The sequence below is a fragment of the Lotus japonicus genome, chromosome 1, assembly GCF_012489685.1.
Source record: "Lotus japonicus ecotype B-129 chromosome 1, LjGifu_v1.2".
In the NCBI taxonomy this organism is placed as follows: Eukaryota; Viridiplantae; Streptophyta; class Magnoliopsida; order Fabales; family Fabaceae; genus Lotus; species Lotus japonicus.
Window position 1 is genome coordinate 59,497,247 of NC_080041.1, and position 24,741 is coordinate 59,521,987.

The 24,741-nt window shown below is 39.0% G+C and overlaps 3 protein-coding genes, 1 long non-coding RNA gene and 1 pseudogene across 4 annotated transcripts; 2 read left to right on the top strand and 3 right to left on the bottom strand.

Moving 5' to 3' along the window:
* Nucleotides 1–355: 355 nt before the first annotated feature.
* Nucleotides 356–733, bottom strand: LOC130740289 (uncharacterized). The gene has a single exon (XM_057592837.1). It carries the CDS (start codon nt 731–733, stop codon nt 356–358), a length of 378 nt encoding a protein of 125 aa, XP_057448820.1.
* A 1,944-nt stretch (nt 734–2,677) lies between these two features.
* On the bottom strand, nt 2,678–5,902 carry LOC130733999 (uncharacterized). The gene is made up of 3 exons (XR_009017713.1): nt 4,806–5,902; nt 4,462–4,538; nt 2,678–2,859 (listed from the first exon to the last, which is right to left on the bottom strand). It is a non-coding gene; the product is annotated as an uncharacterized LOC130733999 (long non-coding RNA).
* Nucleotides 5,903–11,351: 5,449 nt separating this feature from the next.
* Nucleotides 11,352–11,933, top strand: LOC130740298 (tRNA (carboxymethyluridine(34)-5-O)-methyltransferase-like). Its single transcript, XM_057592849.1, has one exon. The coding sequence runs from the start codon at nt 11,352–11,354 to the stop codon at nt 11,931–11,933; it is 582 nt and encodes a 193-aa protein (XP_057448832.1).
* Nucleotides 11,934–12,101: 168 nt separating this feature from the next.
* LOC130740306 (uncharacterized) lies at nt 12,102–13,188 on the bottom strand. Its single transcript, XM_057592861.1, has 3 exons — nt 12,849–13,188; nt 12,679–12,766; nt 12,102–12,219 (listed from the first exon to the last, which is right to left on the bottom strand). Exons 1-3 carry the CDS (start codon nt 13,186–13,188, stop codon nt 12,102–12,104), a joined length of 546 nt encoding a protein of 181 aa, XP_057448844.1.
* Nucleotides 13,189–14,249: 1,061 nt separating this feature from the next.
* Nucleotides 14,250–20,195, top strand: LOC130734036 (uncharacterized; annotated as a pseudogene).
* The last annotated feature ends 4,546 nt before the right edge of the window (nt 20,196–24,741 follow it).

Here is a 24,741-nt window from a genome sequence, read left to right on the forward strand (position 1 = left end):
TAATACATTTGTGGTCAGGGACATCACTACCGTATCCCGAGCCAGATTAGTCACGTTGAGTCCCTTTCCCCCGTGGAGACTGATGGCCAAAGGACAAAAAAAAAATTAAAAAAAGTACATTGTATTGAATGATAGAAATAAAAGAGAGCCAAACTTTAGAGAGAGAGAATCTCATTAAAACCTTACTAGGAAAAACCCAATTGAGATAAAAACCCAGTGAAGGAAAAAGAGTACCACAATCCCTAAGAGAGTCCTTAATACATTGTATTAAATAAATAAAGACGAAAGGAAATACATGACAATGAAAAATAAACAACAATACATTTTAAATGAAATACATATTAACGCGTGAAGATTAAGTTTCATTATTCTTGTTTTCAGGAAGCTCCCATATATGCTCCATCAAGTCTGCTTGAAGTTGGTGCTGGATTGACCGTTCAATATGATGTACTCTCCTTTTCAACATAGTTTTAAAAGCCGGAATAAGACCGCTTAATACTTCAGCATCCGATATGTCATTATTCACTTGTTCATAAACAAAATTACTTGTGTACGTGTTGCGCTCATCTTCAACAATCATATTATGCAATATGATGCAAGCATAGATTATTGACTCCATGTCATTCGAATTCCACAAGCGTGATGGACCACGAACAATCGCAAACCAAGATTGGAGCACTCTGAATGCACGTTCAACGTCCTTTCTTGCTGCTTCTTGTCTTTTGACAAACATTTGCTTTTTTTTCTCCTTAAGGCATTGGGATGATTTTCACAAATGTGGCCCACTCGGGATAGATACCGTCTGCTAGATAGTATCCCATGTGATACATTGTCCCGTTCACTCTAAATTTCACCATGGGAGCATCTCCACTCAAAACCTCATTAAACACGAGAGATTTTTCTCCGAATCCGAGTCAAGAAGCACCTAGATCATAGATTTTTACAATGATTTCATACATGCAAGACTCTGAGCTATCCAAGCTACGATTTGGGTTGGGTTGGGCTGGACTAGCTCACCTTTGGCATTTGGGTTTAAAATCTCAACCCAACAATATTTTGGCAAGACGACGGGTTGGCGGGCTAGCCCACTTAGAAAATGTAGTGAAATAAAAAAAGACGTGCAATGAGGAATTATAAGAAATCTTTCACTCTTTGTACGTTGGCATATGAAAAATTAGAATTATACTTGTTTTTTATTTTTAAAGGTTATGAGTTCCACTAGAAAGTATCACTAATAGCAATTCCAAGAAATAATTATCATGTGTTGTTATTAAAAGTTGTAACTGTAACCCCAGTAGCAACTATCAAGTGTAAGGGTCAATAACATTCACCAAATCATGCTAAATGTCATTTTTTCTTTGATCCGCACTCACTTAATTTTACTTAACATCACTAGATGTGTTTTACAATCATCAACAAGTGTTTACTTCAGCCAATAATAGTCAACTAACAATTATAAGCAATAATGTCGAGTAGTCATGAAAGTTGTAGACAAAACATAACCTACAAATAAGAGCCGCAACTTATATAGGTGAACCCATGAAAGGTCATCACGGTAGGGATGGTGGTGGAGAAGTGGTGGGCGGGGTCCTAATATAATTGAAGATGGATTTGGGCCAAAAGTGAAAAATACATTGATTTTTAAATTTAAATATTTATAAAAATTAGATAATTTGGGATAGGAGGTGAAATGGTCCTTGTGCAATGTTGCGCAAAAAAAAAACTTGTGCTTGGTAGAGGGCTCCGCTTTGAACCCTGTATGTTAAAAAAAGAACACACCTTAACCTAAAATGTTTACAACTCTTTAGAGAACTTGAATGTGACCCGAATATTTTCGACCACACTAGGCTTTTTGTTCACCCAAAAACAAGGACGAAGGTTCAGAACAAAACTTTTCATTCATTTTCTTGGCGGTTATTTTTTGGACAGCAAAAATAATGAATGAATAATTCATAGCATTAATGAATGCTAAAAAATCCCCATTAAAAAAAGGTGCCAAAAGGCAAAAAGAGCACAAGAAACATAGGAAAACCCTGCACAAAGGGAAAACAGGACAAAAGCGAACAAGGAAGCCTTTTCCTGCAAAACTACCCCCCCCCCCCCCCAACTGCCAAAGAAACGAAAATAGAGTAAGAGACTCTAAAGGAGCAGGGCGGATTTAAAGCCTGGCCTGCCTGGGCACTTGCCCAAGCTCCGTGGGAAAAAAAATTGTTTGGGCCGTTTGAAAAGAAACTAGTTCTTTTTTAGGTCAGCTTGGGAAAAAACATAAGGCTCTCATTTTTTGATGTTAACCACTTAGGCTGGCTCATTGTAACACCCCGACTTTTGGGGGTCACAATTAGTAACCTATTAAATAAAATGAAATGATTTTCCAAAAAGGATTTAATAAAAGCGGGTATATTTTTTTCGTTTGCTTTCTTTCCAAAATATTTCCAAAACTTGATATGCATACTCTTACCCAAACCCTTACATCCGGCCGTGTCAAGGCAAGCACCCGTGAGTGACGACGGATGTTCAAGACATATGAAATATACATTGAAGTAATGTCTTAACCAACGACAAAGTTCAGAATGCGATAACACCCTAAGTCCAATATACTTCCTACAATCCCCTCACTGGAGATTCGCAGGAGAGTAATGCATCGGAACCTACCCAAGACCAAAGTAAGAAATACAATCATTCTTACGAGCTTCAACCAATGACGGTAAGCTTCTCTACCCAAGGCTCTAGCCTTACATCTAACTATTACTTCTACAAATCTTCGATTGGTTCACCAACTCCAAGCAAGTCTTCTTGACAATCAGTCGAATCACCTTCTTGCAGCAATCAACAGCTACTTGCAGCGACACCTGTTAGGGCCTGGCAGTTTGCAGACCGCCCAAACACAAACAAAACAAACAAGGCATAAAGGGTCAACTTCCTAGAGTAATGTAATATAAGTCCTAGCTAGATTTAGAATAGTTAAGTAGCGTGTGAATAATAATTAGACACAGCATAAGTCAATCTCTAGCCTTCGAACGTCAAGTCATCAATCCATCACTCGCCGCCTGCGCATAGAAGTATCTTCATTTCCTTGCTAGGGCAACACCACGTCTCACTAATGTAAACGCACGACCCAGGGGTAAATCATCTAACACGATGAAGTCTATACTCTCTAATCAGCAAACAGATAACAGGATCAAGGACTAGCCCCTTAATCGATCCAAGTAATAGGAGTCAAGGTCTAACCTCTTAAGCAAATAACAATTAGTATGACTAAGGTCAATCCTCTAAATCAACTAACACATAAAAGGATTAAGGTCCAGCCACTTTAATCCAAGGACAAATAATATGATTAAGGTCCAACCACTTTAATCAAATAGCACAAACGGGATTAAGGTCCAGCCACTTTAATCCACAAGCAAATAATAGGATTAAGATCCATCCTCTTTAATCCATAAGCAAATAATAGGATTAAGGTTCATCCTCTTTAATTCAATAACGAATAATATGGTTAAGGTCATACCACTTAATCAAAGAGTAATTAATAGGATTAAGGTCCAGCCACTTTAATCCAAGGGTAAACAATACGATTAAGGTCCATCCTCTCTAATCGATAGATAATTAATATGATTAAGGACAAACCTCTTAATCAAAGAATAATTAATAGGATTAAGGACAAGCCCCTTAATCAAGTCTTGCAGGTATGCAAGAGCTAGCAAACCACGATTCGTCCTCACCCGGATACGTGTCTAGCTATGGTTCATGTCTCTATCGTTTTTCCCTAAGGTAAACGTCGGTCCATTGACCAATCACTTCACAACAAGGAGTAGCACCTGCACTTAATGGCGGTTCTACTCATAACGGCTCCTCTTCATGATGTTCACAACTCGAATCATTATCTTTCCTCGAACCTCAGATCTTCGTCCCTTCCCATTTTCGAACTCATTTCATATCCTAAGTCTTCCTCGAAAGGGGTTATGTTTATCATTCAAAGTGTTCTATCTGGAGTTAATTCATTATGGAATTTATTCTCAAATCAAGTCTTATGCATTTATTTGTTTCGAAATCTAACAAGTCAAAAGATCTCCATTATCCCCAAGTTTCCTTTCCCGAGAAAGCCTCGATCCTACATGTCAACAGTAGCACAGTCCTTCCGACAGATCCTACTTGTTAACTCTCGTAACACTCCGCATTCGAAGTCGATATATCCATAAGGTTTGGGCATAAGACAAGATTCATGCACTTTTGCAATTAAAAGGAATAGAACAGGTCTATCCACTATAAAACAATAAGACGGAAACCAGTAAACGACCGAAGCCTCCAGAAAACGGAAACGCACGTCTCAATCAGTTCACACGGCCGAAGCCTCCAGAAAACGTTTTCCCAGTCCAGTCCAACAGTCATAATCAAAAGCAATAAACAGGTCGAAGATATCGACGCCTAAGCCATATAGCTAACAACTAGGAGAGTTGCCCTTACCTCTATTTTGTTAGGCTCTACAGTTTGAAGCTCGCTCCTGTTCCACCTCAACACGTCATAGTTGTCCAAGTCCAAACCTTGAGCAAAACAACAATGCTTAGTCGCTAATTGTCAATTCGATCTAAACGATGCTAACTAACGTTAGAAAAAGCTTTATAAGCTTCAGAGTTTGACACATAAGCACGACTGAAAGAGTTTTCTCCAAATGAGTGAGTTTTGACTCGATTCAAGTTTCGTAAAAAAACACATTTGAACTTCGATTTTCACAGTAACAATGAAAGGTTTATTCTTCCTCAAAACATACTTGCTCGAGGCTAAAACATATACAAGAGTTGAAGGCTTACGAAAATCAAGTTTCAGAAACTTGTCGGCAAAGGGTCGCCCGAGAAAGTCGTTGTTCGCGGGGGTTGACGAAGGAACTGTCGCCGGAGACACAACGGGATAATGTTTCTTCATCCTTTCGCGGCCAAGAACTCAATGGTGTTGTCCGTTCCCCCAAAAAGTTGACAGTTTGCCCAGGAAGTCAAATTGTAGATCGGCGGAGCTCGCCGACAAAAGTTGTCCAAAACTGAAATTGATTGAGGGCTATTGTTCCTCTCGCGGCAAGGATCAGCGTGGTATACTCCGTTTTTTTCCACCGGTCGCCGGAGTTGATCGGAAAACGGCTCCGAAGGCGGCAGGGACGGCGGTCGACGGCGGCGGAACGACGATTCGGAACATGGGTTTTGTTGTGCACGTCGCAAGGATTCCAACGGTACTAACCTCGCTGTGAACGGAGGCCCGAGGACAACGGAATCGAAGGGCGAAGATTGCGGCGTCGGCGACGTCGGCGACGTCGGCGATGTCGGCGATGTCGGCGATGTCGTTCTTCTCTGTTTCTCACGTTTTCTTGTCTTGTTGATGGTGATGAGCTTCGATGGAAGCCACATGGTGTTGTGGATGACTTGCTCGGCCATGGAGGGAGGACAGAAAAGGGTTCTCATGGGAGAAAAGGGCGGTGGTGACCAGCGGTGATGTTGTTGTCGCGCGCGTGGGAGGAGACATGGAGGTGTTGGCTGGTTGCTTCATGGGGATGGTGGTATCGTGGAGAGGAGAGAAAAGCATGAAGTCTGGCATGGTGTGGCTTGCGGCCAGCGGTGGTGGTTCAAGGAGGAGCACGATTATGGTGGTGGTGGCTTGTGTTGCCACGCTTGGAGAAGAGAAATGAAGAGGAAACACGGTGATGGGTGCTGCCATGGGTAGAGGAAGAAGAAGAAGAATGGTAAGGATGATGCTGCAGCAAGTTGAGAAAATAAGAAGAAAATAGAAGAAGAAATGAATATGGTGATGATGTTGAGCGTGGGTATGCAGCAGGGAAAAGAATGAATTGTGCTGAAGAAGGAGAAAAGATATTATGGGAAGAAAAGGAGAAAAGTCAAGAGTGAGAGAGAGTGGACGGTGGGAGGTGAGTGGCCGAGAATGAAGGAGAAAAGGTGATTGGTGGTCATGTGGGACGTGGAGGAAGGAGAGCCAAGGAAAAGGAGAAGATATTTTGCTATTTGGTACGAACTGATTTAGACATTGAGGGATTTAGCTCAAAGAATTAGAAGAAAAATATAAAGGTGATATATTATTGTACCAAAAAATTATGAGGAGCTTAATGAAATGATAAAATATAAATTAGGATCACTTTGACAAATTAAAATGATCCATAAACCAAGAAATGAGTAAGAATTAAGATAAAGAATAATGGTTAGAGAATTAGAACAAATATGACGTTGTCATATTATGCAATTAAGCTAAGTATCATTCCATAAAAGGTCGATACTTGCTCCGGATTCATTTTCATTGAGAAAATGGCTTGAACGCAGTCTGCTTCAAAATATGCCGCAGAACTACTTTTTGCAATTGACTTCAGATGAAGAAACTTCCTTCTGTAAAGATATCACAAACATCGAAAGAAATGAGGTAACGTGGATGGAAACTTCGTTAGAAGCTCCGAATATAAAAGCTATTTGTTCAGGTTCCTCTCACGCTTACGCAGCATCCTTGGAGTGAGTCAGAATTTAATTAATTATTCTAATTCTAAAAATGTGGGTCTTACACTCATCCCATCCCAAAATTCCTCACCCGATGACCCACCTCTCTCACTTTCACGATTCACACATACCAATGCACATTCACGTCTTTTATTCTTGTTTTCTCGCCTTCATTGGACGGAAAACTGTAACACCCCGATTTCGGTGGCGTCACTTTAGTAACCAAAAGTAAACTTAATGCGGAAAAACGTGAAATATTTTTTTTTCGATAATAACTAAGACAAGACTGAATTAAATAAAACCCAACAATAACAATAATCAGAACTAATATACAATATATAAACAGCCCCCGCTGTAGTAGTAACCTCGTCACGAGTAAACCTCCAGTGACGGAAAGAAAAGTGTAACGCCCGAAGGCAAAAGGTACAATCCACAAGAAAGGTCAAGTGTCCGCAACACCATCCCTCAAAACTGAGAATAAGCTGGCCCATCGGCCTGAAGCAAGACCTCCTAAGTCCAACCAACTCTCTGTGATTCTCGTAAAGAACCACACAAAAAGCTATAGGTGGGAAACTACCCTGTCCCCAAAGAAAACAAATGATGTTCAGAGCTAAGACTCTACTCCTACACTAATCCCATCTCGAGGAGCTCACACCAGCACTAAAACCTACATGCTAGCATGATCGTCGCCCGAATCTGAATCCAGAACGACCTAGTCTATGTACACCATCCGTCCTCCTCTCGCTACCGCGATACGCTCCAGTTCCCGCATCTCAACCCTAGTTCCTCCCGAAGGATGAACCATCATGAATCAGCCCGCCAAAGACATCTGACAAAGGGCGTTTGTTCGCCAAAGCACACACAGAAGACGCGAGGGTCAACTCCAAAGAATTATGTAAATAATAGCACCAATAGATATAAATAAGATAATAGCCACTTAGGCTTATAACTAGGGATAACATCCTAGGGTTGCATATTTCTCAATGAACATAAACGACAGTAAATCACAGTTAACATGCTTCAAATAGAATTAACAAGTACCAAACACACTCATCAACTATGTCAGTATGCATGTTGCATGAAATGATATGCAGGTTAACCCAGTCAACCAATATGCAATCCGGAACGGATGGACATCATCGGATCAGTCCTAACACCAGCCACGGTGGGACCATTTCGGCCCGTGATGCCTCTTACTCCAACATCATCATGTAGTCAGATCAGCATAAAACCCGAATAACGTCACTCTGCTTGGCGACGGAACAAACCGACAACGTCACTCTGCTTGGCGACGGAACAAAACAACAACGTCACTCTGCTTGGCGACGGAACAAAACAACAACGTCACTCTGCTTGGCGACGGAACAAAACAACAACGTCACTCTGCTTGGCGACGGGACAAACCAAAGGTATTGCCACTTATAGGCTGGGCACCTCGAGACGGTCGTAACACTAGCCTCGTGTTTAACCATTTCTGCTCGGGCGTCGCTTATCACCTTTGGCTATAGTCAAGACGGTACAAACTCTACATGGTTTGACCATTTCTGCTTGCTATGCCGAACATCAACAGGCACGATACAACTCTACATGGATGATCGTTACCTCCTGTTGTGCCAGGTATAGTCAGGACCGATCCAACTCTGCATGGCTGATCGTTACTTCCTGCTATACCGAAGTACTCTACTTGGCACTTCATCGCGTATATGCATGGGTGCAACCACTCACGATGACTCTTCGGGTCACCAATGCTCTCACGAAGTCTCACGCTTCAGTGAAGTTTCATGCTCTCACAAGGTCTCACGCCTCAGTGGAGTTCCATGCTTTCCACAAGGTCTCACGCCTCAGTGGAGTATCCCGCATTCACAAGGTCTCACGCCTCAGTGAAGCTTCTCGGCTCATCCCTTGGATGGCTATCAAACTGCTCAACGAGCGAAGGAGTACCAACATACTCAGAACTTACCAAACTCCTCAACACTTGGATCCGACGACACTCCTCGCTTTTCCAAAACTATGATTTGACTTCCAATGCCTTCCTTCGAGGTTGTTATCATTACTTAAAGATTTTGAGGTTATTTAAGGTCTTATGAATTTTCTTTATAAAATAGATTCCCTTTTGTCTTATCGCAAGTCTTATACATTTGCAGGATCTCCCAATCCCAAGTCGCTTCCAGAGGAGGTCTCGATCCACTAAACAAAATTAAGGCCCGAACCTCGTTCGTCCTATCAAACTTTCTCCAAACTCTCAAAATAAAAATCGGCATGACTTGCCCGTTATTCTCACTATTCAGAAACTCAGATTCCAGTACCGAGCATATTTAAATCATCACAATCAACAACATGTCATATATCAATAAATCGCATCATAAACACTTAGCACTTAGCATATAAAGCATGCACCACACATCCTAGATTACCCACATAGCACATAGCATGTAAGACAATCTCAAAAACATTCAGTAGATGAACCATCTACATTGTCAGCCGAAGCCTCAGAAAACATTTTCCAATCACACACAATTCCAGTGCATAAACAGTAAACAATGTCGAAACATCGACCCTAAGCATTAACTAGAGATTCAGTGAGAAGCCCTCACCTGCAGATTCTCCAGGATTATCTTCTAACTCTTCCTCACAAGCAAAGCGTTGCTCCTCAGGAAATTCCTCAAAAGTTCCTTTAAAGCAAAGTCACAGAAATACTATCAGAATCTATCGAGAACTAAGCTATCGATACTTACTAAGGTTACACGAAGTAATCTATACTCTAAGGTACGATAATCTAGCGCGAAAGACAAGTTTTCGGAAAAAGGAAATTTTCCTCCTCCCCCCTATAGGGCTCGGCCACTTTGGTTAATTGTGGGGTTCGATTTTTCTTCGATCAAACTTGGTTCCTATGCTTTCATAAGCCGTAACTAAGGGTATTCTGAACTCGGAAAAATTATCGGATCAAAAACTGTCGCAGGGGTATTTTGGTCATGATTTTTAACTTAGGAATTTCAAAACTGAAATCCCAAAAACCAAATTTTGCAGGGACGTTACTAACGACGTTTATGACAACTAATCCTACTAACACTAAGCTAAGGCGATAGTTTTTAGCCTAAAGGTTGAAGCTTTACCTCAAAAACTCCAAAAATGGGTATTTAAGGCTAAAATTGATTCCGGCGGAATTCCGGCGACATAACGGAAAATCTAATCCGACAGAAGTGATCTTGGGCACATATAGAAGAGGTTTAGAATCAGAAATGAAAGATTCAGGATAGTTTTGCAAAAACCCATAAACTATCCGCTCAGAAAACTCTACATAAAAGCTATGGAAAAAGCGATCAGAGGTAAGGATTAGCGACTATACCTCGAAACCTTGAAGCAGCAACTGATTAATCAACGATCAAGCAAGAGATGAAGAAAAACTCTCCTTCCTTCCTCTTCAATGGAGCTCGCGGGTTTGGGAGAGAAATGGAGGAGTTCTTGTAAATTTTCTCACCTTTCTTGCTATATGTAGAAGATGGAAATTCGCGGCGAAATGAAAGTTTCGCGAATCTGATTTTTCCGGCGTCATTCTTCATGAATTCTAAGATATGTTTTGGCGAAAGAATTCCAAAACTAAAATGAGGTCTCCTTATATTTTTGGCAACAAATGCATAGTCGGTGTAAAACTATTTTACCTGATAAGTTGCTTTTTGCATCGAATGTCGGAATAGAAAACTTCCTTCGGAAGAAAGATTGAAATCATCAAGAGAAATGGGTGTACGCGTGTGGAATATTCATTTGAAGCTCTGAATAGAAAAAGTCTTCATTGTCGAGAAATTCTAGGGTTTTGAAATACCAGGGTTTCGGTTTCGGCAAACTTCCGATGATTGGAATCGGACGTGCGTAGATCCTAGAGTTTCGCCTCGAAACGGTTGTGATATATGGAAAAAGAGAAGTTCTAACATTTCTCTGAAGATTTTTGGAATTAACTTCCGTCGTGCCTAAAAGTGAAAATTAGCTATATACTAGGGTTTCTGACCTAGGTTAAGCGTATAACGATCGTGCTATAACTTAAATCGACTTCGATAAAATCCTTTGACTTTTCCTGAACTTTCTCCTTCATAAATATATTTCCTTTAATAAACTTTTGTTCAGGTTTCCCTTCTCAATACGTCAAACCTAATCGTGAATGGAAATCTCTTCCACTTATTCTAAGCTTAAAAACTTGGGTCTTACAAAAACTTTTCTGAGCACTGTGCTGTACGGTTTTCAATCCCCATCCTTTTTCCTAGCGGCCCCAAACATATAGATTTAATGCCATTTTCCACTCCCTGGTACAATAAAAAGGTGCCAAGCCCAAAAGAAAAAATAGGCATCAGGCCCAAAACAGATGAAAAAACTTGTACAAAGGGCAAACAGGAAACGAGCGAATGAGGAAAGGTACTGCGAGCGAGCAACACGAGACCTTCCTGGAGGAAGGTACTGCGAGCGAGCAACAAGGATTTACTCATTTTTTCAGCGGTAATGGGAGACAGACACTAGAACACACAACATTGATATTGATTGAATTAAACCCTTGATTTTCACGATTCTCTCCATCTCTCACTTTTTCAAGATGCGATTCTATTTCACAAGAAAGTTGAATCCTTTCTTCTCTATTCACAATTCCTGCTTTTGACCAGTAAGGAATAATGTAGTTTTTGCCCTTTGAAGTGATTCGTATGTGAATGAATCACTATTGGGTAATAGGTTTTATACATAAATAAGAGACATCATTTGCAAATTTTGCTTCTAACTTTATGCACTTTATGCAGGTGAATGGTTCATGCTCATAGTGCTCTAAAACTAAAAGCAAGTAGATTCTTCTATAACCCTAGGGAAGTCCTTGGTTTACTTAGATTTAGCTTAATGACACAAATCAATTTTGAAGTGGGTTCTAGTTTATGTAGTTCTCTTGCCCCAAATGAGGAACCCTACATTACAGATCCCTCATCAGTAGTTGAGAACTCTACTACTTCATCTATGAGCGTGCGGTCTACCCCTGAAATTGAAAAGAAGTTTGTTCATCATGTTTATGATGTTATTGCACCTCATTTCAGTTCCACTCGGTTCGCCAAGTGGCCAAAGGTTGCCTCTTTTTTGTCATCTTTGCCTTCAGGATCTCTTGTCCTCGATGCGGGATGCGGGAACGAGAAGTACTTAGGTTTAAACCAATATTTCTTTTTTATTGGATGTGATATAAGTACTTCGTTGATTAAAATAAGCTTAGATCGAGGGCATGAAGTTATGGTTGCAGATGTTGTGAATCTTCGTTACAGAACTGGTTTTGGTGATGCGACAATATCTATAGCTGTGTTACATCATTTGAGCACCGAAAATAGGAGAAGAAAAGCAATAGGAGAGTTAGTCCTGTTAAGTTCAAATGCTATTTATATTGTCTATCATGTTATGAATCATAACAATTTTCAAGAGTGTAAGTGTTGTGATTAAATATTAGTGTTTTTACCCGTGCGCTGCACGGCGAAAAACGATTCTGAATTTCTTACATAAATAACAAAATTGTTTCAAAAATGAAAATAAAAACTTAAGATTTGAACTACAATAGATTTATTTTGTTGAACAGAAAATACAATTGAAACAAACAGTTTAAATGAAATCTCAATTGAATCCAACAAAAAGCCCAATATTACAGCAATATAATTCTGCAACAATAAGAGCTTCCTTATGCATTAGAGTTGTTGCTTGTTCTCCCTCATTGAATTCAAATCCATTGTACCTGCAACAATTTAGAAAATGATTAATAAAGAGAAAGAAAAAAACAGTATGCTAATTACGATGCGCATGATATAAAGAATTATAAAATCTAAGATAAAAAATCTAAACAATCCTATGTTCTTGAAAACTTCTTCGTACACTACATTTCGAGTGCAATTAGAGACTACCCATTTGTCATCCACAATAAGCATCTTCAACTCTTTTCTAGATTTAACTCTCGATAAGGCTACATATAGCTGATCGTGCGTGAACATAGACCTAGGAAGATATAATCCAACATGGGGTAAAGATTGGCCTTGGCCCTTATTTATAATCATAGCAAAACACACAGTTATAGGGAAACTGCCTTCTTTAGAATTTGAATGGAAAGCCAGTGTTAGAAGGAGTTAAGCTCAATCTAGGAATTTAAACCGGATTACCTGGTTTTGTACCTGATAAAGCTGTAGCAAAAATAATATACGGAGTCAATGCAGTAACCATCAATCTAGTGCCATTACACAATCCAGCAGACTGGTCTAAATTACGAATCAGCATGATAGGAACCCTAACTTTAATATAATTTAGAAATTTAGAAGTGAACCATTCTACATCTATATCAGAATCTTTATCTCTAGGAATCTTCATATCTACATAGAGTATCATAACTCAAATATTTTGTTTCCTCTCTAGGAATCATAGGCAACATGGAGTTGTTTACCTCTTCAACACTTTCAAGAGTAGGTGCAAGGAGTGCCCTTTGTTCAAAATATTCATGGTTTTCCAAATTAGCAACAACATTGGGATATGAAAAATTTACTAATTCAAGTAAAGGATTATCAGACTCCCTTACCAACAAATCAGAGGGAACCTCTATAATAGAATCATCATCATCGATTGGCTTAATTGTTCCATCCCCTAGTTGAAGAAGCCAGTCTGCAAATTCTTTGATTTCCATAGCCAAAGAAGAGGAAGCAGCATTTTGTAATCTCATGTTGGTAGTTAACTTTATTACTTTACAATACTTCCATAGGAAAGATGAATTCACAGCAGAAGAAATGATGTCAGATCTATTTTCTTTCAAAATAAATGTAAGAATTTGCCTGAAGTCTCCCCTTAAAACCACTACTTTTCCTCCAAAAGGTTTATCATGGCCAAAAGTTGCTTGCGTCTTCATAATGTCATTTAAAGTTCTGTCTAGAGCTTCGAAACAGTGCTTGTTCAACATTGGGGCTTCATCCCAAATAATAAGACACGCTTTTTGAAGCATCTCAACTTTAGGAGAACCTTGTCGGACATTACATGTAGATAATTCATGAATTGAAATAGGAATAGAAAATCTAGAGTGAGCAGTTCTACCTCCAGGTAATAATAATGAACCATGTCCTAAACCTACTTTTTTTCCTGTGCGCTGCACGGTGAAGTTTACTATTATATTAGCTTTAACATGAAAGTGTTTTCAAGTAGAATGTTTTTACCCGTGCACGGTGGATTTTACTCTTATTATGTAGGCATGTACCAATACAACGATTCAGAACAAAATTGATATACTAAAATCAATAGTTACAAATATTTTAGCTGCTAAAATTAAGAGACAAAGAAAAGATGAGCATTCAACAAAATAAAACCACAACGAATATTACACAACCCGCAAAATTGCACACAACTTATATATATATATATTTATAAAATAATTTAATTTAATGTTATATTTTTATTTAACATTAGTTATAATTTAATATTTTTATTAATGCCCGTTTACTAATTTTAAACAAACAATAAAATTAATAATATATTATTACTGTAATTTATTAGGAAATTATTTCTAATTTTAGGTAATTAGCTATTATTACAAAATAATAGCTTTGAAGTGCATATTTCTTCTAAAAGTATAATGTAATCGATTGTAAAATGTTCATTCTCGTGCTTTGTATTTTTATTACATAATTTTTTATTCTAAGTTACATATAATCATTTTTAAAATTTTTAATACCCAAAATATTACTGTGGTCCTTGTCTCCTTGACCAAGTAACAAAAAAAAGGGAGATTCAAAGAGAAAGAGAGGGTTCTCGTTCTCCGTCTTCAAGTGTTGAACTGATTCTTCTTCTCTCGCAACATCAATGGCGGGTGAATCATCTCGCAGCAGCGGTAAACGCCCCTTGGCGGAAGAAGATGAAGAATTCAGCAAAAAACCACCAGCTAAGAGGGTAAGGTTTCCAAAGGGTAAGAAAGTGAAGCCAGGGGATGAAATAGTGGAGATAGTAAATGTACCAGCAAATGTTGAGGAGGATGAAAGTGACTTGACGAACCCCCGTGCTGCTGCTAAAGAGCGCGCGAAACGCAGGAGCCAATTTACTTCTGAGCTCTTTCGCGAGGAAACTGGAGCTATCTTGAATGACGTAACAGCTGCTGAAATGAGATATGAGGATAATGAGAATTTTGTTGATGACGGGATTCAAATTGAGCCTTTCAACTTAAATAAAGAAAGGGAATAAGGTTATTTTGATGCATCAGGGAATTTTATCGAATACGTAAGAGATAATGAGATTAAGGATGCCTGGCTTGATAATGTTGAAGTTGATCCAAGATATGCTGCATTAGCCTCTGTGGAAAGAAATGAGGAGGAGGAGGAGGAGGCCCAAGAGCTTTCTTCCAAAGATATTGGAATCATCAAGAGGCGCATTGCAGATGTTCTTGAACCAGAGGAAACAGTCTTGCAATGCTTGAGAAGGTTAAAAGGTAACAGTGATAGAAAGACAAAGATGTCTTCTGAGACTAAGATTGTATTTGACCAGCTAACTGAGGATGCTGCGAGGCTGATGGAGAATGGTGAATACAATGTTTATCATGAAAAGAAAGAGATTTTTGAGCGTGAAGCAGAAGGATATGAGAAGGTTGCCCGGGCAAAAGGAGAAGGCACATCTCTGCTCTTAGGTGAAGGGAATTTTTATCTGAATGGGGAGGAAAAATTGCTTTCTTATGGTCGGGATTCTGGTGTGGCCTCTACATTAACTACTGCTGTAGGGACTTCAAATCCACATTTGGCTAGTGCAGAAGTCTCAGGCAATGGTGACGACTTTGATATGTTTGGTGACGATGATGAGCCTGCTACCACTAAGCCATTTACTGATGAAAATAGTACAGTTAGTCAACCATCATCAGATGCCATAAATTCTGGTAAAGAGGGTGAAGCATTGCAAAATGATTATGTATATGATGAATCTTCTGTTGTAATAATTACTCAAGTAGTAATAGTTACATAGTGTTCCAAAATGACAAGTGTGTTGATTTTGCATTGAATGGATTTGAAACAAGTCTCGAATCTAAAGGCTGATTATCCTGGGTATTCTTGCATCCAAACTCTAAGACAAATTCAAAGAGTGCTTGAAATACTTTAAGGAAAGTGATTTCCATCACGATCAAGCCTGTTCAATTTCGTAACAATCTTAAAGTATATTCAAATGGCGCACTGATGCTTCTGTCTCCAGTATCAAAGTTATGAACCAGGATCTTGTTAAACTTGATCGCTTCGATGGAACGAATTTCACTCGCTGGCAAGACAAGATGATTTTTCTCCTGGCTGCACTGAAAATATATTATGTGTTAGACCCTGATCTAACACCAATTCCTGAACCACAAGATGATGATTCTGATGAACTTAAGACCAAAAGAAAGAAGCGCAGAGAGGATGAGTTGCTGTGCCGTGGACATATTCTGAACACTCTCTCCGACTGCACAGACACCCAGTCCGCAGTGGAAATATGGAAAGCATTGGAATTCAAATTCAAGGCTGAGGAAGAAGGGTTGATAGCAAAGGTTGGTCTCGGTGTGGATACACGCGTAGAATCTTCATAAATTTGAAGAAAACTTTCAAGATTCAGGAACTACAACCGGGTACGCAATTTATTTGCATTTTTGGATGACATATATAATCTTGAACACAAATAGATCCAAATTTATTCCGCTGTGCGTGTTGGGAACATTGTTATAGATCTTTCAATTGGTATCAGAGCATGAGTTTTGTGTTTAAATGATATATATCATTTATATGCCTGTTATATCTGCAAAATCTTTTTTGAAAAGTTGCTCGTAGTTGTCTTTTGTGCGGATGCGTACACTGCACACAACGTTAGTGAATTGTTGAATTCATGTTCTGCTTTTTGAATGTCATAGCATGAAAGGTTTCTAGAAAGGTTGTGTTCAAATGTTTTCTCTGCTTCGGATGCACACTCGCTATTTGTAGTCTGACTGAATAGATATGCAGAGTAGTACATATATCTCTATTAATTGTGTTTTTCCAAATCAAATTTGGTTCATACTTACTGTTTTCATTCTTGTCCACTGTGTGAATTAGTAGCATGTATTGGTAATAGTCAAGTTCTATGAAACCAGTTAGTATATGAAACCAGCCAAGTTCTTCTTTCAATTTTATATATAAGCATATAGATGCAGGGTATAAGCATAGAGATGTAGGTTCTTAGATAGACAGAAGTTACGTGACAATTGATAACATTTGAAATTGTTCTCTGATTTTATCTGTTGCAATCTACACGGTCATTGGGGTCGAACTGTTCGGTCTCTCTTTCTTTTGTATTTTAAAATGAACTAAAAGGAAACAGAACCATCTTGTGTGAGAGTTAAACACAAGACATCAAAGGAACAAGACAGTTCACGTACCATTGTGATGTTTAGGAAACATTGTGAATATGGTTGGAAAATGTTAGGTATATATTTTTTGTGATAAGTCTGATTGAGAATCGATCTGTTTGCCTTTATCATTATTTTCTTTTTCGTTTTAGTTTAAAATAAATATATTAAATGTGTTGATGGAAATTGAATATATATATATATATATATATGATGATATATATATATATATATTATAAGTGCTTCTGTACGTTTGGTGTTTTTACACTAACAAATTGATATTCATGGTGATGAATATATGTTGACTCTTTGATATAAGTTTGCTGCAAATATTTTTATTTTCTTTTATATCAAGTGTATGAGTTATTAGAATTTAATAACAAGAGATGACCTGACAACCAGGAGACTTGTTAATTAAATCAAATTGATACATGTGATGTATGCTTAGAATTTAATAGCAAGGAATGACTTGACAACCAAGGGACTTGCAAATTAAATTAAGTGACTACACATGTGATGTTTAGAAAAAAGTTTCATACTGATGGAACCTTAAATACCTATAAGGCTAGATTAGTAGCCAAATGATTTAGACAAAAAGAAGGTATTGATTACTTTGACACATATGCGCCAGTTGCTAGAACAACCACAATTAGAGTATTGTTTGCATTAGCCTCAATAAATGATCTTGCAGTACATCAAATGGATGTTAAAACTGCATTTTTAAATGGAGATCTAGATGAGGAAATTTACATGGAACAACCAGAGGGTTACATACTTCCTGGAAATGAACAGAAAGAGTGCAAACTAGTAAAATCTCTATATGGCCTAAAACAGGCGCCAAAACAATGGCATCAGAAATTTGACTTGGTCATAATTTCAAATGGATTCATTCCGAATTCTTGCGACAAATGTCTATACACAAAGGTGCAGAACGATACTGCAATATTTCTTTGTCTTTATGTGGATGATATGTTGATCATGAGCAATACCATAGATGGAATTCTAGAAACAAAGAATTTTCTAAAGTCCTCTTTCAAGATGAAAGATCTTGGACAAGTTGATACCATTTTAGGTATCAAAGTTAAAAGAAATAATGGGGGTTATGAACTTAGTCAAACACATTACATTGAGAAAATGTTAGATAAGTTCAAACACCTACAATTTAAGGAAGTAAATACTCCCTTTGATCCTAGCGTCAAACTTGAAAAGAATAAAGGAAGGGCAGTGGCCCAGTTGGAATATGCAAGCGCTATTTGGATGTCTAATGTATCTAATGCAATGCACCAGACCCGACATTGCATTCTTTGTTAGTAAGATGAGTAGATACACTGACAATCCAAATGGTGAGCATTGGAAGGCTGTTACAAGGATATTCGGTTATCTTTCAAAAACCAAAGATCTTGGACTTCATTATGATAGGTTTCCAGCAATACTAGAAGGATATACCGATGCTAGTTGGATATCGAGTGCTGGAGATCATAAATCCACCACTGGGTGGATATTCACATTGGCTGGAGGGGCAATTTCTTGGAAGAGCAAGAAACAGACGTGTATTACCCTCTCCACCATGGAATCAGAATTCGTGGCTCTAGCTTCTGCAGGACAAGAAGCTGAATGGCTAAGAGATCTTTTATTGGAAATTCCATTGGCTAAAGAAAATGTTTCAAAAGTGTTGATACATTGTGATAGCCAAGCCACCCTAGCCAGAGCATACAGTGAAGTATATAATGGGAAATCTAGACACATAGGTCTGAGACATTCTCTCGTGAGAAAGATGATTAAAGATGGAATCATCTCACTAACTTATATACGAACAAGCTATAATCTAGCAGATCCTTTTACTAAGCCACTGGCCAGAGACTTAGTAAAGAATACCTCGAGAGGTATGGGATTAAAACTCCTTGAGTAAGAGTTCCAACAACGGTAGCAACCCAATCTGAAGTTAAGAAAACCTTAACCTAAGATTCAATGGGTAACAACAAATCGTTGATTTGGATGACAATGCAACATTAAGCAACAATGTTGACTATTAGATATTGAGGGTTGAGTTTCAATATACTCTTAATGAACTTCATGATCAAAGTATGTGGTTTTGCGAAAATCACATACGATATGAAATTCACCTATATGAATTTCGAGATGGTGCCGTCTCAAATGAGAGTTGAAGTTTCTCTCATAAAAATTCACGAAAACAGGAAAGCACATGGCCATAAAAAGTGCTAGGCGAGGAAAATGTAGGCGAAGGACCACAAACGAGTGTGTGTAATTTTATGCCAGTATGATCATTAGGAATATAGGTTCCAAGCACATCTACCTAATATTCCGATTATACTCTGCACAATATTTACTAAGGTTTAGTTCAAATCGAAAGATACTAAACTGTATTAACACTCAGGTGTTTCTATTTCTGGAATTGGCATTGTCATTTATGTAACAAGTGGGGGATTGTTGTAATAATTACTCAAGTAGTAATAATTACATAGTGTTCCAAAATGACAAGTGTGTTGATTTTGCATTGAATGTATTTGAAACAAGTCCCACATAGAAAGTGGAGCAACTTTTCAAAGCATTTATATATCATTAAGTGCCAACCATTTAACAAAGGGACAAAGAGAGGATATAGTGTCACATGTGCATGGTTTGGTGGTCCAAAACTTTTATGTCACATGTTCCACTCACACCACCCCGGCGTGGGCGTAGAGGCGCTAGTGGCGGCTTGTAGGCGGCACTTGAGCACGACGGCAACGGCAACACGGTTGCCGTAACGACCGTTTGTTTTTTCGGTTTTGAATTTTGCAACTGTTAACGAAATGGCAGTTGGCACACATGTCTGTTGGTAACAGACATATCTGTTGGTAACAGACACAATTTATGAAGGGTCGCAACCTTATAAATTGTTCTGTTTGGCCTATAAATATAGGGCATGTTCAGAATTCAATATACACATTCATATCCTCTGTTTTCAGAAAACGCTTTCGCCTCATTTCGAGTTTTCATTAGTCTTGTGCAAACTCGAATCTAAAGGCTGATTATCCTCGGTATTCTTGCATCCAAACTCTAAGACAAATTCAAAGAGTGCTTGAAATACTTTAAGGAAAGTGATTTCCATCACGATCAAGCCTATTCAATTTCGTAACATCTTCTAGGTACTATTATAGCAGCAGTTTGGGCTATTATTATGATCCAAATACTGGCCTTTATTGCTCTGCAGCATCAGGGAAATGGTACTCGTTTAATGAGGAGTCTAACACTTACGATGAAGTTCATGAGGTTGCAGCTGATGTAAGTTGAGGAACTTGTTTCAAGTGAGTATAGTCTGTGTAGCATATCCACAATCATCGTCCATTAGTGGCATATGTGTAAGACCCAAGTTTTTAAGCTTATGCTAAGAGAATAAAATCCTATCCACGATTAGGGTTGATGATCGTGAAGGGAAACCTGAACAAGAGTTTATTAAATGAAATAAAATTATGAAGGAGAAAGTTCAGGAAAAGTCTAAGGATTGCATCATGATCGATAAAAGTTATAGCACGATCGTTACACGCTTAAACCTAGGGCAGAAACCCTAGTAAATAGCTAGTTTTCACTTAAAGTCGCGATGGAAGCTAATTCCAAAAATCTTCAGAGAAATGTTAGAACTTCTCTTATTCCATATATAACAAGCGTTTCGAGGCGAAACTCTAGGATCTACGAACGTCCGATTCCAATTATCGGAAGTTTGCCGAAACTAAAACCCTGATAGTTCAAAAACCCTAGAATCAACCGACAATGAAGACTTTTTCTATTCAGAGCTTCAAATGAAGATTCCACACGCGTACACCCATTTCTCTTGATGATTTCAATCTTTCTTCAGAAGGAAATTTTCTATTCCGACATTCGATGCAAAAAGCAACTTATCGGGTAAAATAGTTTTACACCGACTTTGCATTAGTCATCAAAAATACAAGGAAACATCTTTTTAGTTTTGGAATTCTTTCGCCAAAACATATCTTAGAATTCACGGAGAAGGACGCCGGAAAAATCAGATTCGCGAAACTTTCATTTTACCGCGTTTTGCCAACCTCTATATATAGCAAGAAAAGGAGAAAAAATGGCAAAACTTCACCATTTTCTCTCCCAAACCCGCGAGCTCCATTGAAGAGGAAGGAAGAAGAGCTTTTGTTCATTTCTTGCTTGATTATCGATTCGACAGTTGCTACTTCAAGGTATCGAGGTATAGTCGCTAATCCTTACCTCTGATCGTCTTTTCCATAGCTTTTCTCTAGGTATTTCTGTGTTCATAGTTTTGAGGTTTTTGCAAAACTATCCTAATAATTCCATTTTTGATTCTAAACATCTTCCCTACGTTCTCCTGAGTATGTTTAGCTAATAATACTCCGCCGATTCTCGAAAAACTACTGTCGAGTTTCAATTCTGCTAAAAATACCCATTTTGGGGTAAAGCTTCGTCCTTTGGGCTGAAAACTATCGCCTTAGCTTAGTGCTAGTAGGATTAGTTGTCATAAACGTCGTTGGTGACGTCCCCATCCAATTTGCTTTTCGGGATTTCAGTTTTGAAATTCTAAGTTAAAAATGCTGACCAAAATACCCCTGCGACAGTTTTTGATCCGATAATTTTTCCGAGTTTAGAATACCCTTAGTTACGGCTAATGATAGCATAGGAACCAAGTTTGATCGAAGAAAAATCGAACCCCACAATTACCAATAGTGGCCGAGCACCCTAAGGGGGGAGGAGGAAAATTCCTTTTTCGAAAACTTGTTCTTTCGCGCTAGATTATCGTACCTCGGAGTATGTATTACTTCGGGTAACCTTAGTGAGCATTGATAGCTTAGTTTCCGATAGATTTTGATAGAAATTCTGTGGTTTTACTCTAAAGGTGCTTTTGAGGATTTCCCTGAGGAGCAAGGCATCGATTGTGAAGGAACCTTCGAAGATCACCCTGGAGAATCTACAGGTGATGGCTACTCACTGAATCTTTAGTTAATGCTTAGGGTCGATACTTTCGACATTGATTTACTGTTTATGCATTTGTTTGTGGTTGATTGGAAAAATGTTTTCTGAGGCTTCGGCTGACAATGTAGATGATTCATCTACTGACTGTTTTTGAGATTGACTTACATGCTATGTGCTATGTGGGTAATCTAGGATGTGTGGTGCATGCTTTATATGCTAAGTGCTACTTGTTTATTCTGAGATGTATTGATATATGACATGTTTGATGACTGTGATGATTTAATTATGTCTTTCGCTGATATCTGTGATTCTGAGTAGTGAGAATAGCGGGCAGGTCATGCCGATTTTATTTTGAGAGTTTTGAGAAAGTTTGATAGGACGAATGAGATTCGGGCCTTGTTATGGTGTTTCATGGATCGAGACATTCTCTGGAGTCATTTGGGGATTAGGAGATCCCGAGAACTTATAAGAATTGCGATAAGACTAAAAGGATATTATTTTGTAAAGAAAACTCATAAGACATTAAACAACCTCTAAATCTTCAAATAATGATAATAAACTCGAAAGGAAGCTTTGGATGCGAACCTTAGTTTAGGAAAACGAGAAGTGTCGTCGGATCCAAGTGTTGAGATATTGATAAGTTCTGAGTATGTTGATACTCCTTCGCTCTTTGAGCAGTTTGTTTAGCCATCCAAGGGATGAGCCCAGAAGCTTCACTAAGGCGTGAGACCTTGTGAATGCGTGATACTTCACTGAGGCGTGAGACCTCGTGAAAAGCATGGATCTTCACTGAGGCGTGAGACCTCGTGAACAGCATGAAGCTTCACTGAGGCGTGAGACCTCGTGAATGCGTGAAACTTCACTGAAGCGTGAGACTTCGTGCAAGTGTGTAAATTCTCTGGGGCGTGAGACCCCGTGAAAGCATAAAACTTCACTGAAGCGTGAGACTTTGTGAATGTGTGAGACTCCACTGAAGCGTGAGACTTCGTGGGAGCATTGATGACTCGAAGAGTTATCGTGAGTGGTTGCACTCATTTTATGATTATTGTATTTTGTCGCAGAATCGACTGTTACCTTAGGGTAAGCTTTTAGAGACATTAAGTTAGCTAGAACACGTGGCGACGTGTCGAGTGAGGTCAGAGACGTTGTTTGGCTAATCACATTGCATTCATGCACACATAGGAGGTTAATACACGACGTGATTATCGGACCTCGGTGGATTCCAAAATGGTCATAAGACACGGATTTCCGCGAAAGAGCGTTTGTAGACGACTCTTGTAGCAGACCGAAATGGCAGACCTACGAGTTACGGCTGATCTGACTACCGTTGTTGTTGGAGTAAGAGGCACGCAGGCAGAAATGGTCCCACCGTTGCTGGTGCTAGGATTGATCCGTTTGATGCCCATCCGTTTCCGGAATGCATTTGGTTAACTGGGTTAACCGTCATATCATTTCATGCAACATGCATACTAACTTAGTTGCTGAGTGTGAATGATAATTGATAATCCTATTTGATGCATGCTATTTGTTATTACTGTCGTTTATGTTCTTTGTGGAATATGCAACCCTAGGATGTTATCTCTAGCTATAAGCCTAAGTGGCTATTTCTTATCTGTACTTATTGGGTTTATTAATTACATAATTCTTTGGAGTTGACCCTCGCGTCTTCTGTGTGTGTTTTGGCGGACAACGCCCTTTGTCAGATGTCCATTGCGGACTGGTTCACAATGGTCCACCCTTCAGGGGGGATTAGATACGAGATGATTGACCAGGACGACCCCGGTTCGTGGGTGGTTGACCCCGCTAGCCATCGAGCGACGTACTCGGGGCGGATTATGGAGGACCATGTAGATAGGGTGGGATACTTGACGTCAGGAGTGCTGCGGAGATGCACTGTCAGTTTCAACTTGCCACCAGGTGTGCATTGCGGACCAGGAGCAGGAGGACCACCACCACCACCGTTATCCTCGGATGAGGAGGATCCCTCAGAGGAGGAGCCAGTGGGAGTGATTTCTGCAGAGTCCAGTTCACCCACCGTTGCTATTATAGATGATCATGGATCGGGCCCTAAGCCCGTGAGTCCAGCACCGGAGCGTATCGCTGTGGCGAGAGGAGGACGGGTAGTGTACATAGACTTGGTCGTTCTGGATTCTGATTCGGACGACGATCATGCTAGCACGTAGGTTTTAGTGCTGGTGTGAGCTCCTCGAGATGGGATTAGTGTAGGAGTAGAGTCTTAGCTCTGAACATCATTTGTTTCTTTGGGGACAGGGTAGTTTCCCACCTATAGCTTTTTGTGTGGTTTCTTTACGGGAATCACAGAGAGTTGGTTGGACTTAGGAGGTCTTGTTTCAGGCCGATTGAGCTAACTTATTCTCGTTTTTGAGGTTTGTGTTGCGAACACTTCACCTCTACTTTGGTCTGTACTTTTTGCCTACGGGCGTTACTCTCTTTTACTTTCCGTCACTGGAGGTCACTCGTGACGAGGTTGGGTACTTATGGCGGGGGCTGTAATTATTAATGCATATTAGTTCTATTATCTTTTGTCGTCTAGTTTTATTTTTTCAGTTTTAATTCGACTATCGAAAAAAAAATATATTCACGTTTTCCGCATTAAGTTTATTTTTGGTTACTAAAGTGACGCCACCGAAATCGGGGTGTTACAATATGTACAGAGAAGCACTCTTGATCTTTTGAACATACTTTTTCTTGCGGGAATTTCTTCTTTAGGTGCTACTGCTAGCAGTTTTTCTGCTTTAATCTCTATAAGTTTTCTATCTATTATGTAATATCTTAAACTTTGCCAGCAAAATTCTCCTAAAATGTTAACTAAGTTAAGAACAGTAGATGCTTACTCTTTCAAAAAAAAATTTAATACCCGCACAACATGTTTTCACTCTTTATAATTTTTTTAATTACTTTACTTATGAATTTAGTAAAGCTGAA